At 39.1% G+C, this 13,673-nt stretch overlaps 1 protein-coding gene across 1 annotated transcript in view; it reads left to right on the top strand.

The window, feature by feature from the left end:
* The window catches only part of LOC106883020 (uncharacterized), a 56,614-nt gene that overhangs the window by 35,860 nt on the left and 7,081 nt on the right, over nucleotides 1-13,673 (top strand). The window contains exons 6-8 of the mRNA XM_052966812.1: nucleotides 576-743; nucleotides 9,664-9,831; nucleotides 12,929-13,090. Of these exons, the coding sequence (XP_052822772.1) occupies nucleotides 576-743; nucleotides 9,664-9,831; nucleotides 12,929-13,090 (498 nt within the window). The remainder of the gene's footprint in view (nucleotides 1-575; nucleotides 744-9,663; nucleotides 9,832-12,928; nucleotides 13,091-13,673) is intronic.

The following is a 13,673-nucleotide window of genomic DNA, read 5'->3' as shown; positions in this document are numbered from 1 at the left end:
TGTGTGTGTGTGTGTGTGTGTGTGTGTCTGTGTGTGTGTGTCTCTGTGTGTGTGTGATGTAATTTAGATTCAGTTAAATTAGGTACTTAAATTGAGGCACCCTGTTAGGACGAACTAATTTGCACACTCAGAAAACGGTTCACTTCGTAATGTTGTAATGCTTTCATTGATGAATTAAAGGAGTCGCTCGAAATGGCCGAAACGTTGTGTTAACAACAAGAAGAGGACAAATATCCGTCAATTGTAAATAATGTATACTTATATGTGTGTGTTTGTGTACGTGTACGTGCGTGCGTGTGTGTGGGGGTGTGTGTATGTGTGTGTGTGCGAGAGTAAATTAAAAATCATATGCATGCTTGCTTCTTGCGTCTGTAATTTATTAAAACAAAAGCGGGGGTCAAATTGTTACATCATTTTTCGACATAGTCTCCTTGCTTTTCAGTGCACTTCTAGTGCAAATAGTTTGTTAATCAGAGGGGTTTCTGATTGAATAAGAAATACTCACTACGTGTTAGTATCCTCCCTAATTCCACCATTGAATACACCATAATATATAAGTTTCTCTTTACTTCCAGCTACCACCGAACTGTGTGACACAGAACCCCCCATAGCAAATGCTAAATTTGAAAAGAAAGAAGGCATTCTAAAAGTCTCTTGCCTAAATGGTTATGTAGGAACCAAAAGCCTAGAAGAAATTAAATGCCAGAATGGAAAGTGGAGAGAATCTGAAATAAACTGCAGAGGTAAATTCTATTAATTTCAACCTGCAAGACTCATGAAATAGCAGGTTTGTTGTTTTAGCTTTCAGAGGTACGGTGAAGATGGCAGAAACATTAGTTCGCCAGAGTAAATATATGTCAGTAATGTCTATGCTGCATTCTGAAACCATACCTAATGTAGTTGGCACTCTATATTTGTTTAAATGTTAAAATGATACCAGTGAGTTGTTGACTTAACCTCGCCTCATAATAAAATTTTGCATTTAACTTTTTGTCTCACCACTTCAAATATGATAACACTAACTTGACTATTGTGTTTTTTTTTTATGTGAATTCCATCTCTCAATTTCTCATCTGTGATGTTTTTTTTGGGTTTTTTTTTTCAAATATATAATTCTTAGCACCTTCACTCTCAATCCTGAGTTCCAATCGCTTTGGAGCTAGCCTTGCTATACCAATGTCGGAAAAAAAAATAATAGTAATATACTAAGCCTGATTCGACTTTCTGCAAATGCGAAATTCTCAAGGGACTGGATTGATGTCCTGCCTATGGCCAACATTGGTGGTCTACTCAGTCTAGATGAACTCCACATTTCCATCACACTCAAAGTGGAGAGGCCACATCTGTGAAGAACTGCGATGTCGCTGTGGTAGGCCCCTCGATTCCACAGGTCTTTACGATCTGTCTTGCTGCCTAAATGCTGGTTGTTTCACTCATCACACTGAACTAAACTTAATCATTAAGTGGGCTCTGGATCGGGTTAATATCACCTCAGTTCTGGAGCCGGCAGGATTATCCAGAAGTGAAGAGAAGAGGCTAGATGGTCTTATCCTTTGTCCCTAGATAAGAGGTAGATACCCCCTTGCCGAGAGTCGTGGTACACCGTTGAGGTAGGCACCGAAATCCATCTTGTGTTCGGCCAACCATTTGTTCTAAACAGTCGAGAAAAGTGCTGCTGAAATGCTGGACACATCTGCTCGGGCTCAAGTACCATGCTCCCATTTTGATCTACCAAAAACCAAATTGTGGCTTTGTTGCTATGTTAAGTTTCTGCCACTCGGGCTCATCGGTTGGCTTTCATTTCCTCATTTCTTAAAGCATACCTTAGCTATGGCAATACACACTTCGTGCTTAGAGTTGAAGAATTGGACCAGGGTCCATCTCGCCACCAGCACATCGATTGCTTTGCCTTTCTAAGACCCACTTCTAAGTTTCTAAGTTTTCATCTATTCTATTTTTTTCTATTGTTAATGTCTAAGTCTAATTGATTTACTCTAACTGCCCTTTTCAGAGTAAACCATCATGTTGTTTACAACTGACCCATCAATGCCCACTTAACTAATTCGCTAATCTGGTCTCTGTAAGTCTGACACGCCGAGTGCGACATGTTCAGTTTCTATTAACTGGGTCCCTACCTATGAAGTTTATCTAGATCAACAGTGCGTATCACAAATTTGTAATCTGTGTAGCCGATTACTTTAAAAAGTGGATAACTTATACTATCCTTGTCTGCTGTCCTACAGAATGTTCTGTCTAAATACTACCTAAATGACCCGATGCGGTTCATCCATGTCCACACTAGCACATCTGGGAAATCCAGTCGGTACCTATCAGACAGTTGAAAACGTCTGAGCAGGTTTGCGAGGTTTTTACACTTCCCACTTCTAACAGGTAGCCCTACACTATCCAAGCGTGAATCCAAGACGACGTTCAAGTCATCCATTAGCACTAAAGGTCAAGACTTTCCCAGGAAATTTTCCAGACGTCTGAAGAAACCTAGCTGTCCTTTCCCCTTTGGAGCATAAACAGCCACGAGTCTGAAAGCGCTCCTGTCACTACTGTTCACATCCAGGACCACCAACTTGCCTTCTGGGTCTAGAAAGATGGTCTTTATCTTCAGATTCAGACCTCTCTGGAACAACACTGCAGTTCCATCCCCCATTCCCGGTTGACATGGAGACAAGTAAATCTCGTATCCATTGAAAATGGACATGAAAGCTCGTCCGTCAGGGAGTCTGGTCTCACTGACAGCCATGACATCTATACTTAGTGACCTGAAGTCATTGAGTAGGTGGCTCTATTTCCAAGGTAACCCCAGGTCACATACATTCATACTGCATATTCTGAACAAGGCCATATTGGACAATGAAAATAAACGGAGAACAGGAAGGAGAGAGCTATTTGCTGTAGTTTTGTGAGGGACGGGGAATAGGTGTTCCGTCTTTCTGGTTAGATATGGGCGTTTCCACAAGCAGTTCTTTGTAAGATCTTTTGTTGACGCTTTTGTAAAATTTCCCTTCCCATCAGGATATTTGTTTTTTAATGTATTATATGTGCTTTATGTTATTTGTATGATTTTTATGTGTATAGGTACGTTGGTTGCCGATATGAAGAAATTGCTCTGAGTGATGTATGTATGGCTGTATATGTATTCTATTAGTGCTTTGTTAGTCGTGTTTATGGCAGTGTTAGCTGATGATGTTTAAATTTTGTTCATGTGCGTGTGAATTAGGCTATGCTTGTAATGGTGGTGTGATTGTGGTAGTGGTTGTAGTAGTGATGGGAATAATGTTGACAATGTTAATGTAGTTACAGTAAGGAGGTGTGCTTGAGCATTGTTGCCTAAAGACATCTCCCTCATTTGTTCGTATTTACCAGTTTTTATGCTGGTGTTGTGTTTTATTATTCTTTCTTTACTTAGCCTTGGTGACCATTTGCCATTTAGGCTTATCACCATCCCCCTCGTTACAGGACATGTCTGAGTGATCCGAAGTGGAGAGGGTTGTATTGGGGGGATCTTTTTTAAAACGGGGGCCACAGTATTTTCTTAACGAAACACTTTGAAACTTGGAACACTGGTAGAATGTGTCATATAAAACATCTTTTTCTCTTAGTCTTCTTAAAAAAAAAAAGAAATCCCTAAGTTATTCCATGTTAAAGTATTTCTGTAATTTCAACCAATCACTGACGTCCATTCAGCCGATATACATTAAGTGCCGACTACATAAACAAACGATTCTGAAACAATTCTATCGGTGATAAAATTATTATTTTGTTGTCAAAAAATGGCTGAAGCATATTGGTAGTAGCTAATAAACATTTCTATTATAGGCTAACCCTAACCCTAGGGTTGGGTTAGGGTAAAACAACACACGTGTTGCCTCTCTGCAAATGTCAGAAGTTATGGAGATTAAATACGCTTTACACCGCTTAATCAGCCAAAGGAGTAAATATAAACAACTGAATACTTGTCAGTGATTGGTTGAAATTATCGAAATAAGACAATCTTTTACATGAAATAAATTCGAATACAAAAATATTTTTCTGTTCTATAACACAAAATAGATAAGTATACGAAGTTTGAAAGTCTTTCGGTACCAAAAACACTACGTAAAACATTAATGAAAACTGTGGCCCCCGTTTTAAAATAGATCCTATTGGGGAAGTTTTTGGTGTTTTGTTGACGTAGTAGTTGCTGTTTTGGGGGTTTCTAATGCTATTGTTGTTGTTGGTGGTGGTGGTGGTGGTGATGGTGATGGTGCTGCTGTAGCTGCTGCAATGATTGTTGTTGCTGCTGTTTTCGCAACTACTCTCGCTGTTGTTGCTTTTTGTTGTCATTGATCTCTTGTGTTGTTCCTGTAATGGCAGTGCGGAGTTTTTTAGCGTCGGAACGTTACTTTCATACATTTCATGTGTTATGTTGTTGTTGTTGCTGTTGTTGTTGTTGCTGTTGTTGTTGTTGCTGTTGTTGTTGTTGCTGTTGTTGTTGTTGTTGTTGTTGTTGTTGTAGCAGCTGCTGCTGCTGACTTTTATTATTTGTCTGTTCTGTTCTGCAGATAACTGACTGTTCTTTTCAACGGACGAAGAGTCCTCATCCGCCATCTTACTTTTTTAGAATAAAAATCGTGGGGCATATTTATTAAACAAACCCCAATTTGGTCCCTAAGAGCTACCAATGGAGAAAAACTAACTAGCTCCCTAAGGTCCTGGTTAGTTTACGATAAAAATGTATAATATATAACTCTGTAAAATATTATATAACAACAAACTTACGAGAGCAATGTGCAAAACATGTTGATAGACAAACGGTAAAGTTTTACAAACTTGCCCCTGCGCTTTTCACAAAAAAAACTCGAATTTTTCACGTGGAATCAACTTCCGTGACCTCCTAATGTGCCACAAATCCCTTATTTTGGTTCAAAAAGCGGGGAGAGCCGCCCCTCCCCTGGGAGGGGACTAGTCCATTACATCGACCCCAATGTTTCACTAGTACTTAATTTTTCGACCCCCGAAAAGATGAAAGGCAACGTCGACCTCGGCGGAATTTGAACTTAAAATGTAAAGACGGACGAAATACCGCCAAGCATATCGTCCGGTGTGCTAACAATTCTGCCAGCTCGCCGCCTTCGTTCGCTGAAAAGAACAGCCAGTTATCTGCAGAACAGAACAGACAAATTATAAACGTCAGTAACAGTAACAACAACAAATAATAATAATCTCTACTCTAAGTACAAGGCTGTAATTTGTGGGAGGGCACTGGTCGAGTACATCGACATCAGTGTTCAACTGGTACTTGTTTCATCGACTACCGGAAGGATGAAAACTCTGTGTGTGTGTGTGTGTGTGTGTATGTGTACGTGTGTGAAAAATAGTGATCCTTCACGTTATGGAAGTAATAAATTCCTGGGCGATCTTTCGGTACGAGTTTCTAATTATCGGCCTTTTCTGTAAAAAGTGTCTTCGGCGATCTTTACCAAAGATCGGCCTTTTCCGTAACACCCGCACGATCTTCACTACGGTGTCAGGGTTAGGGAGTTTTAGTGTCAGGGTTAGGGTTTTAGGGTTAGTGTTTAGGGTTAGGGTTACGGTTACGGTTAGGGACGGACTTCCCTAACGCAAACCCTAACCGTAAACCTAAACCTTAACCCTAACTCTAAACCCTTCAAAATAAATCGCGCTCTCTGTATGTCTTTCGCTGTTATGACGTCGTTTCCCTGTTTCTTTCCAACACTTTTTAAGGAAAAGACTGATCTTTGGTAAAGATCGCCGAAGACACTTTTTACGGAAAAGGCCGATAATTAGGAACTCGTACCGAAAGATCACCAATTCTTGAAAATCTCATCGTAATCCGGAATCTCGTAACAAGAAATAAATTTTCCCATTAATTTTATGTCATAAAGTGATAATGCATTTTTTCCCAAAAGAAACATCAGATGGTTTTGGGAAGCTTTAGATTTGGGTGTTCATCTTTCTTCTCCAGAAATGAAAACGAAGTTTCATCATCACAGTATACTTGCTCTGAAGTATAGCCATCCCAACCCCAGCAATCATGTTTTACAACGGCTCATAAAGTGTGTGTGTGTGTGTGTGTGTGTGTGTGTGTGTGTGTGTGTGTGTGTGTGTGTGTGTGTGTGTGTGTGTGTGTGTGTGTGTGTGTGTGTGTGTGTGTGTGTAAATGCATGTATGTACACACACACATTTTAAATTTAAGAAAAGTCTTGCATGATTTTACAGTTCCCCTTACAGATTGTATTTGTAATGAACGAATTAGCTGACTGATTTCTTTTTCTGAAAACTTGGTATTTATTCAGAAGTGTACCAACTATTATTGGTATTAATGAGAATTTATAATCTAGGTATAAAAGTTGGAAATTTTGAAGCAGTTGTTCGTAGTTGTCCTCTTTCTCTTTGAATTTCGAAGAGATATTCACATCAGTAGGGTAGCTGACGTCTGTGTTAGTACATACATTTTTTGTTTGTCCTAAACAACAATATCCGCTTGTTGTGTTTACGCTTGATAGAAGTTTTGATGGGAATGGTTCCACAAATATCTCTTCAGTTGATGTTTATGTATGTACGCAGTAACATTAAGGTTTTCTATATTCATTCTAGAGAGATCAGTCTTTTCCTTTTTTTTTTTATCTTGGATAGCATTGTATTAATATATTGGTTTAGCGAGGCGGCGAGTTGGCAGAAACGGTAGCACGTCAGGCGAAATGCTTAGCGGTATTTCGTCTGAGTTCGTTCTGAGTTCAAATTCCGCCGAAGTCGACTTTGCCTTTCATCCTTTCGTGGTCGATAAATTAAGTACCAGTTACGCATTGGGGTCGATGCAATTGACTTAATCCCTTTGTCTGACCTTGTTTGTCCCCTCTATGCTTAGCCCCTTGTGGGCAATAAAGAAATAAGAAACGTTAGCTCGCCGGGCGAAATGCTTATCGGTATTTCGTCTGTCCGTACGTGAGTTCAAATTCCGCCGAGGTCGACTTTGCTTTTCATTCTCATGGGGTCAGTAAATTAAGTGCCAGTTGCGTATTGGGGTCGATCTAATCGACTGCCCCCCCTCCCCAAAAATGTTGGGCCTTGTGCCTAGAATAGAAAAGAATATATTGGTTTAGCGACAACGTTGTGTCGCATAGGGATGTAGTACCTTGATGACATTTTTGGGTGGTTGCCAATCATATGTGTGATGTCTTCCTCGGAAATGTGACAATCTACATTTCCGGTTCCATCTCGGGGTTCCAAAGGGTTCACCGTATCTTTGTTAATTAGACATTTGGTAGCAATTTCCTGTTCTTGAATTGCAAATGCACAGCCTTCGAAATATAATATGATGCAGCGGTTGTAAATCCATGTAGCAATTGTAAGTCATGTCGATATGATAGCTTTCAAGTCTTTGGCGAACATATGTAAGGACCGTGCGATGCGAGGTGACGAGAATAGCTTTTTAGTACATCACACAGGCCTTACAATAAATGTATACATTGAATGGTACATATAAGTGCCAGAAGGAAAAAGGAGACACATCCGTGTAGAATGTGTCTGTGTGTGTGTCATGTATACAGAATAATAGACAGGCCGTCATGAGAACAAATGTGTGTGCGTGTAAGCATAGATGTGTGCGCGTGCAAAGAACATATATATTTCTTTATTGCCCACAGGGAGCCAAACAGAGGGGACAGAGAAGGACAGACAAAGGGATTAAGTCGATTGCATCGACCCCAGTGCGTTACTAGTACTTACTTAATCGACCCCGAAAGGATGAAAGGCAAAGTCGACCTCGGCGGAATTTGAGCTCAGAATGTAATGGCAGACAAAATACTGCTAATCATTTCGCCTGGCGTGCTAACGATTCTGCCAAGAACATATAAGAATGGTAATGAAGAAGACAGTGAAAGAGTCTATAGACATCGAAATGAGAAGTTCATAGCCACAAGAAAGAGAATGCCAGTTTGTAGTTAGTTGTACACAGTAGTTGAAATACTGTATCCAGAAGTCGCAGCTATAATGCTGAGCTGGTTGCAAGTGCATGTCGTACGTGAAGTCGTGGCTGTGATGTTGCTGCCTGGGTCACTTGGTACAGGAGTTCTTGCAGGTTGTATATTTGCTGTTGATTCATGGTGAAGTAATTCACAAACAGTGAAGTGTTTGAACCTTGACGAGTTGCTTGCTGAACTGTGTACGTAGAGAGATTATGTTGACGATGTTAAGGACATGATGGTGGCGACGAAGACGAAGGTTGCCGTAATGCTGTTGGACGAAGTTGGTAAGTCTCAACGTAGCTGTTGTGGAGTGGTGTTGTCTGGAGTTGTCACTAGAATTGGTTGTGTCTTGTGTAGTCAGTGGCTAGACCTGAAAAGGTCTGGAACCAAAAGACTTCGAAAGGAGAAAAAGGTGATTTTTATAAGGAGCTGTAGGTTCAAAAACTGGGTTGAGAATAGGCTGTCTTATGTGACTGTATTTATACGTGGCAGTTGGTGCAATCGAGTAAGAGACAAATTGCGCCAATACCAACCAATCAGAGTAGTGGACACAACAGGATCCAAATAACGACCAAAGGATAGCTGTTCCCTGCTACATTCGAATGCACGTATATATAATAAAGTGAGAGTGAAATTAAAACCGCATCTATGCTATACATATATATGTACGTGCATACAAACAGTAGATGTCCAAGTTAATCATCTGCTGTCATAATTTATGTATTGTAAAAAGATATCTCTTCTCGGATCTTTTGTTTGGCTGCCAGCGTCTGCCAGCATCAATTTTCTGTTCGAATTGATTTTATATTCAGTGTAACGATACATTTTTATAGGCTATTTAATAACGTGAATGTAATTTTCACTATAAATCAATAACTAAAGAGTTATTAGCAATTAAGGTTTGAAAGTTTGGGTAATTTTAGCCAGTCGTAAGCCACAGACACATTCATGTCAGTTTTGATAGTAACAAGCGGAACATGAGAACTCTTTTGCTTATTGCCATAGTAGCAGTCTTTAAAAAGTCTGCGAAGAAGCACGTGTGTTAATGTGTTGCTTATTGCATGCTTAAATGTTTGTTTTTTAAGCATATTTTGTTCACTCTTAATTTCATATATAACATATAAACATGTACATCTTTTGGAACATTATCATTTTATAAGATTTTGCTGGCAAATTTTCAAATTGACATAAACATTTATTTACATGAAAGAAAATTACCAGAGAACTTTCATCTAATTTTTCCAAATCTCTCTGTTAAAAATTATAATGTGTTTATCACATGCAATAAGTTGTTTATCGCATTTGCATTAAATGCTGGTGGTTGTGGGGTGTGCTAAAAATAACAGCTAAATAAGATTTATTTACATGAAAGAAAATTACCGGAGATATAACACGTGTTTAAAAATATTGACAACACGTGCTATTTTCAGGATGTTGATGACAAAATGTGCAGTCATGCACAAAATGACAGCTTCTAAATCCTGTTTCCTGACAGGGTGAAAATAATCAAACTTTAAACCTCTATAACTTTTTAAAAACATTTTTCTGGAAAAAAATGAAATAACTCCAACAATTCAATTTGGGCAAGTGCATTAGTGTGCCAAGTTTTAAAATTTTTGGTAAACTTTAATTTTTGGAAATGCTGGCAGTCAAACCAAAAATATCCCTCTTCTCATTCCAGCTCTTAGTCCCTGCGGGAAAGAACCAACTATAGCACATGTAAATGTGACACACCTGCAACCGGGCACTCTGGAAGTAAGTTGCCAGGAAGGTTACAAGGGAACTAAAGAAGTAGAGATTGTCACCTGCCAGAATAAAACATGGACACAATCTGAAATAAACTGCACAGGTAATTCAAATCAAATTCAAACTTATCGATTTTATTCATACATTCTCGCATGGCGAAATGTGCAATATGGTCACCAGGAAGATGGGTCAAAATACAGGGTGTGTCAGTACTTTGAAGTCATTTTTATGAATTCAGAAAAAGAGGAATAACTCATCAAAGAGAAAAGAAAATCTGTATTTGAAAATTGGTACAATTAATCTTGAGAATCCTTTTATCTCCCCTATTCAATAAATCCACCGTTAGCATTAATAGAAACTTTAATATGGGGTCAGATGATCTTTCATAATTTTGGACATAGTGCAGGTTATTTCGGACTTGAGAGATTGTACGGTGTTATGGGGGTGTTAATTCACCTCTCTCTCTTTCTCTCTCTCTCTCTCTCTCTCTCTCTCTCTCTCTCTCTCTCTCTCTCTCTCTCTCTCTCTCTCTCTCTCTCTCTCTATCTATCTATCTATCTATCACTTTCTCTCTCTCTCTCTCTCTCTATCTATCTATCTGTCTCTTTCTTTCTCTCTCTCTTTCTCTCCCTCTTTCTTTCTCTCCCCCCTACTCCTCATACATAAATGTCCAGTGGATTGAGGTCTGGTGAGCCAGGAGGTTATGTCTGGGAGAACATGATCATGGAAATCGGTACATATCCACTGTTGGATTGTTCCAATCTTATGAGACAGCACAGAGTTTTGTTGGAAGACGTACAATCTTCCGTTGCATATTCTGTCTATCCAGAGACTCGTAACTTTCCAATACCTCTGTATAGACAACAACATTGACTTGTGAAAAAAAAGTAAGGAAGCATGATATCTCCCTTCTTGTTGATGACTGCCAAGCCCATAACAGTTGCTCAGAACTTAGTATGTATGACTATTGGAACCTCATTTGGATCTCTCCATAACTCTTTGTTCTTTCTTCAGTTTACCTTTTGGTCCTGATCAAAGTTTTTCTCATCAGAGGAAAACCAAGGCATTGCAGCCTCTTGATATTTTAAATTGTTTAGCAAACCCTTTGCATGGATCGAACAATTCTCTCTTGTCACATTCAAGATATAAACTCACCCCTCTGCATCAGATACAGCTTGTACTCGATGTCCTCATGCACAGCTCTTCTGATGATGCATTCCAAAACCTTGAGACCCTTTGCAATAGCTCTGATTTACTTTCTGAGGTTTTTATCGATTATTTTTTAGACTTTTGGTACAAAGTTATGTGTTCAAATGGTATTAGGACACTGCATGCATTTTGCATTTAGCTGCTGATGTTGGATCCCTGTTAGCAACTTCCAGATCTTTCGAACTTCGACAATGAAGAATTAGCAACTTTCAGGAAGCAAACTATTTTTGTTTCACTATGCTGTGCTTTTAAGGCAATGATTACAACGCGCCTTTTCATTTACTGAGTCAACCTCATGTCTGACATTATTTATCTGAAAAGTAAGGTACAAAAACTAAGAAGTCTTGAAAGAAATGTCCTCAAAAAACTGACGCACCCTGTATACCCAAAGCAATACATGTAAAGGTCATACCTTAGTAATTAAGTTGACTATATACGTGCTATAGAGCTGAATTGGCGCTACATAAGCTACTTAAGGATCCTTTGTGTAGTCATTAGACCAGCTAGAAATAGCAGGTGAATTCCTTTGACTTACATCCAGCCATCTTAAATAATAATATAACATTGAACAATAAATAAATAAAGAGGGGAAGTTACTGTTGGAATATCAATTATCATTGGCTTGTTCGATCAGAGCAAATCCAGGGCTCAAATAACAATAACATTAGGTTGATCCTTATCAAGCACAACTTCACTAGGGCAGAGAATGGTGATCAAAGGAAGAATTAGCACAGAGAGGGATGATGACAATGTGGGGGAAATGGCTGAGGATAGAGACTTTATATAGCTGGAAGTGGTTGTCTTAATGACGTTAGGGTGGATGCAAAGATGTGGAAGTGAGAGGAGAGTGTTGCAGTGGCTGTGGGAGAACTGATGCTTGGTCAGGTGACTGTGAAGTTGTGAAGATGGGAAGCTGAGATCGTTGTGGTGTATGGTGATGATAGTGTTTGTTTAGCTGCATTAGTGTTGCAGTAGAGATGTAATGGCCATTCCCTTGCAAACAAAGAAAATGGCTCCTCAATTCATAGCTATTTAGCATAGCTGCCTATGGAGAATGTTGGATTATAAAGAAAATTGATAAAAGGAAAATTAAAGCATTTGAACAATAGCTGGATGGATAAAAGAACTAATGAGTGGATCTTCACAAAATGAAGTGCCAGGGAAAACTGTTACATTCTATCATTTAAAGAAAATGGACCTTACTGGCCATATACATAGAAGACAAGACCTTAACAAGTTCCTATTAACAGGTGTGGCATATGGCAAAACAATAAAAAGACCTAAAACCAGGTTCAACGATAACATCAAATAAGTTTTGTGGAACTGTGCAGACTGGCAGAGGACAGACATGGTTGGTAAGCCACAATGGCTCAATTATTTGAGCCTTCTGTCTAGAGAAGATGAAGAGATGTTATGACATTGGGCATATCAATCTGTTAATATCAGGAGATTAAGTGGAGGAGGTACAGGGTTAATGACAAAGATGCTGATATGAATAAGAATGGGTCTTCATCATCCCTCTCTTCCTTTTCCTTCTCCTCCTCCTTCTCATTATTGTCATCACCAGAAGTGACCTCTATGTACTCGTCTAGCCCACCAGATATAGCAGTCAAATCACTTTTCAATAACACGCTACCAATTTTAAGGAAAAGGAAGATGTGTATCCATGGTGATGTAGTTCTGAAATCGTATAGTCACACCTGGAACACCCTTAAAACATAAACCTACTTGATCAGAGCTGATCTAAAACCAAACGATAAAATATCATCATCATCATCATCATCATCATCATCATCATCATCATTACCACCACCATCGTCATCTTCGTCACCACCATCATCATCACCATCTTTATCATCATCATTGAAAATACCATATCAATTTCTAATGATTTCAAATTGTTTTCTTTGGGTGTTTGTTTCTTTTTTTTTTCTTTTTTTTTTGTAGGATTGTTTTTTTTTTTCTTTTTACTTTATTATTTCTCATATCAGACCTTTGCACCATCTTACCAAATATCACCAATGCTGAAGTCGAACTTAAAAAACCTGGTGTTGCTAAAGTAACTTGCTTAGAAGGCTATCAAGGAGAAATTGATGAGTACGAAATTTCGTGCAAAGACGGTATCTGGAAACAAGAGAAAATAAGCTGTACTGGTAAGCTTGTCAAGTTGGTAGAAACTTGTAACAGTTGTTTCGTTTCCACCCGGTGAAGTGTTGTTATTAAACTCTGATTGATTTTGAAGAAAGAAAAAGAATACCCACTTTATTTATTGTAACTTACAAACTGGAGAGAATGGAGCTCAATTGAGATACATAGATATATGAGAAACAGAGAATAGATGTGTGTGCAAGTGGAGATATGGTAGGGTCTTACATACTCTCTCTTTTACTCTTTTACATGTTTCGGTCATTTGACTGTGGCCATGCTGGAGCACCGCCTTTAGTCGAGCAAATCGACCCCAGGACTTATTCTTTGTGAGCCTGGTACCTATTCTATCGGTCTCTTTTGCCGAACCGTTAAGTTACGGGGACGTAAACACACCAGCATCGGTTGTCAAGCGAAGTTGGGGTGGGGACAAAGACACACAAACACATACACACACACATACATCATCATCATCATCATCATCGTTTAACGTCCGCTTTCCATGCTAGCATGGGTTGGACGATTTGACTGAGGACTGGTGAAACCGGATGGCAACACCAGGCTCCAGTCTGATTTGGCAGAGTTTCTACA

The sequence above is a fragment of the Octopus bimaculoides genome, chromosome 3 (genome assembly GCF_001194135.2).
Source record: "Octopus bimaculoides isolate UCB-OBI-ISO-001 chromosome 3, ASM119413v2, whole genome shotgun sequence".
Classification (NCBI taxonomy): domain Eukaryota; kingdom Metazoa; phylum Mollusca; class Cephalopoda; order Octopoda; family Octopodidae; genus Octopus; species Octopus bimaculoides.
The sequence above is the reverse complement of the archived record's forward strand: the minus strand, read 5'-3'. Positions and strand labels throughout refer to the sequence as shown.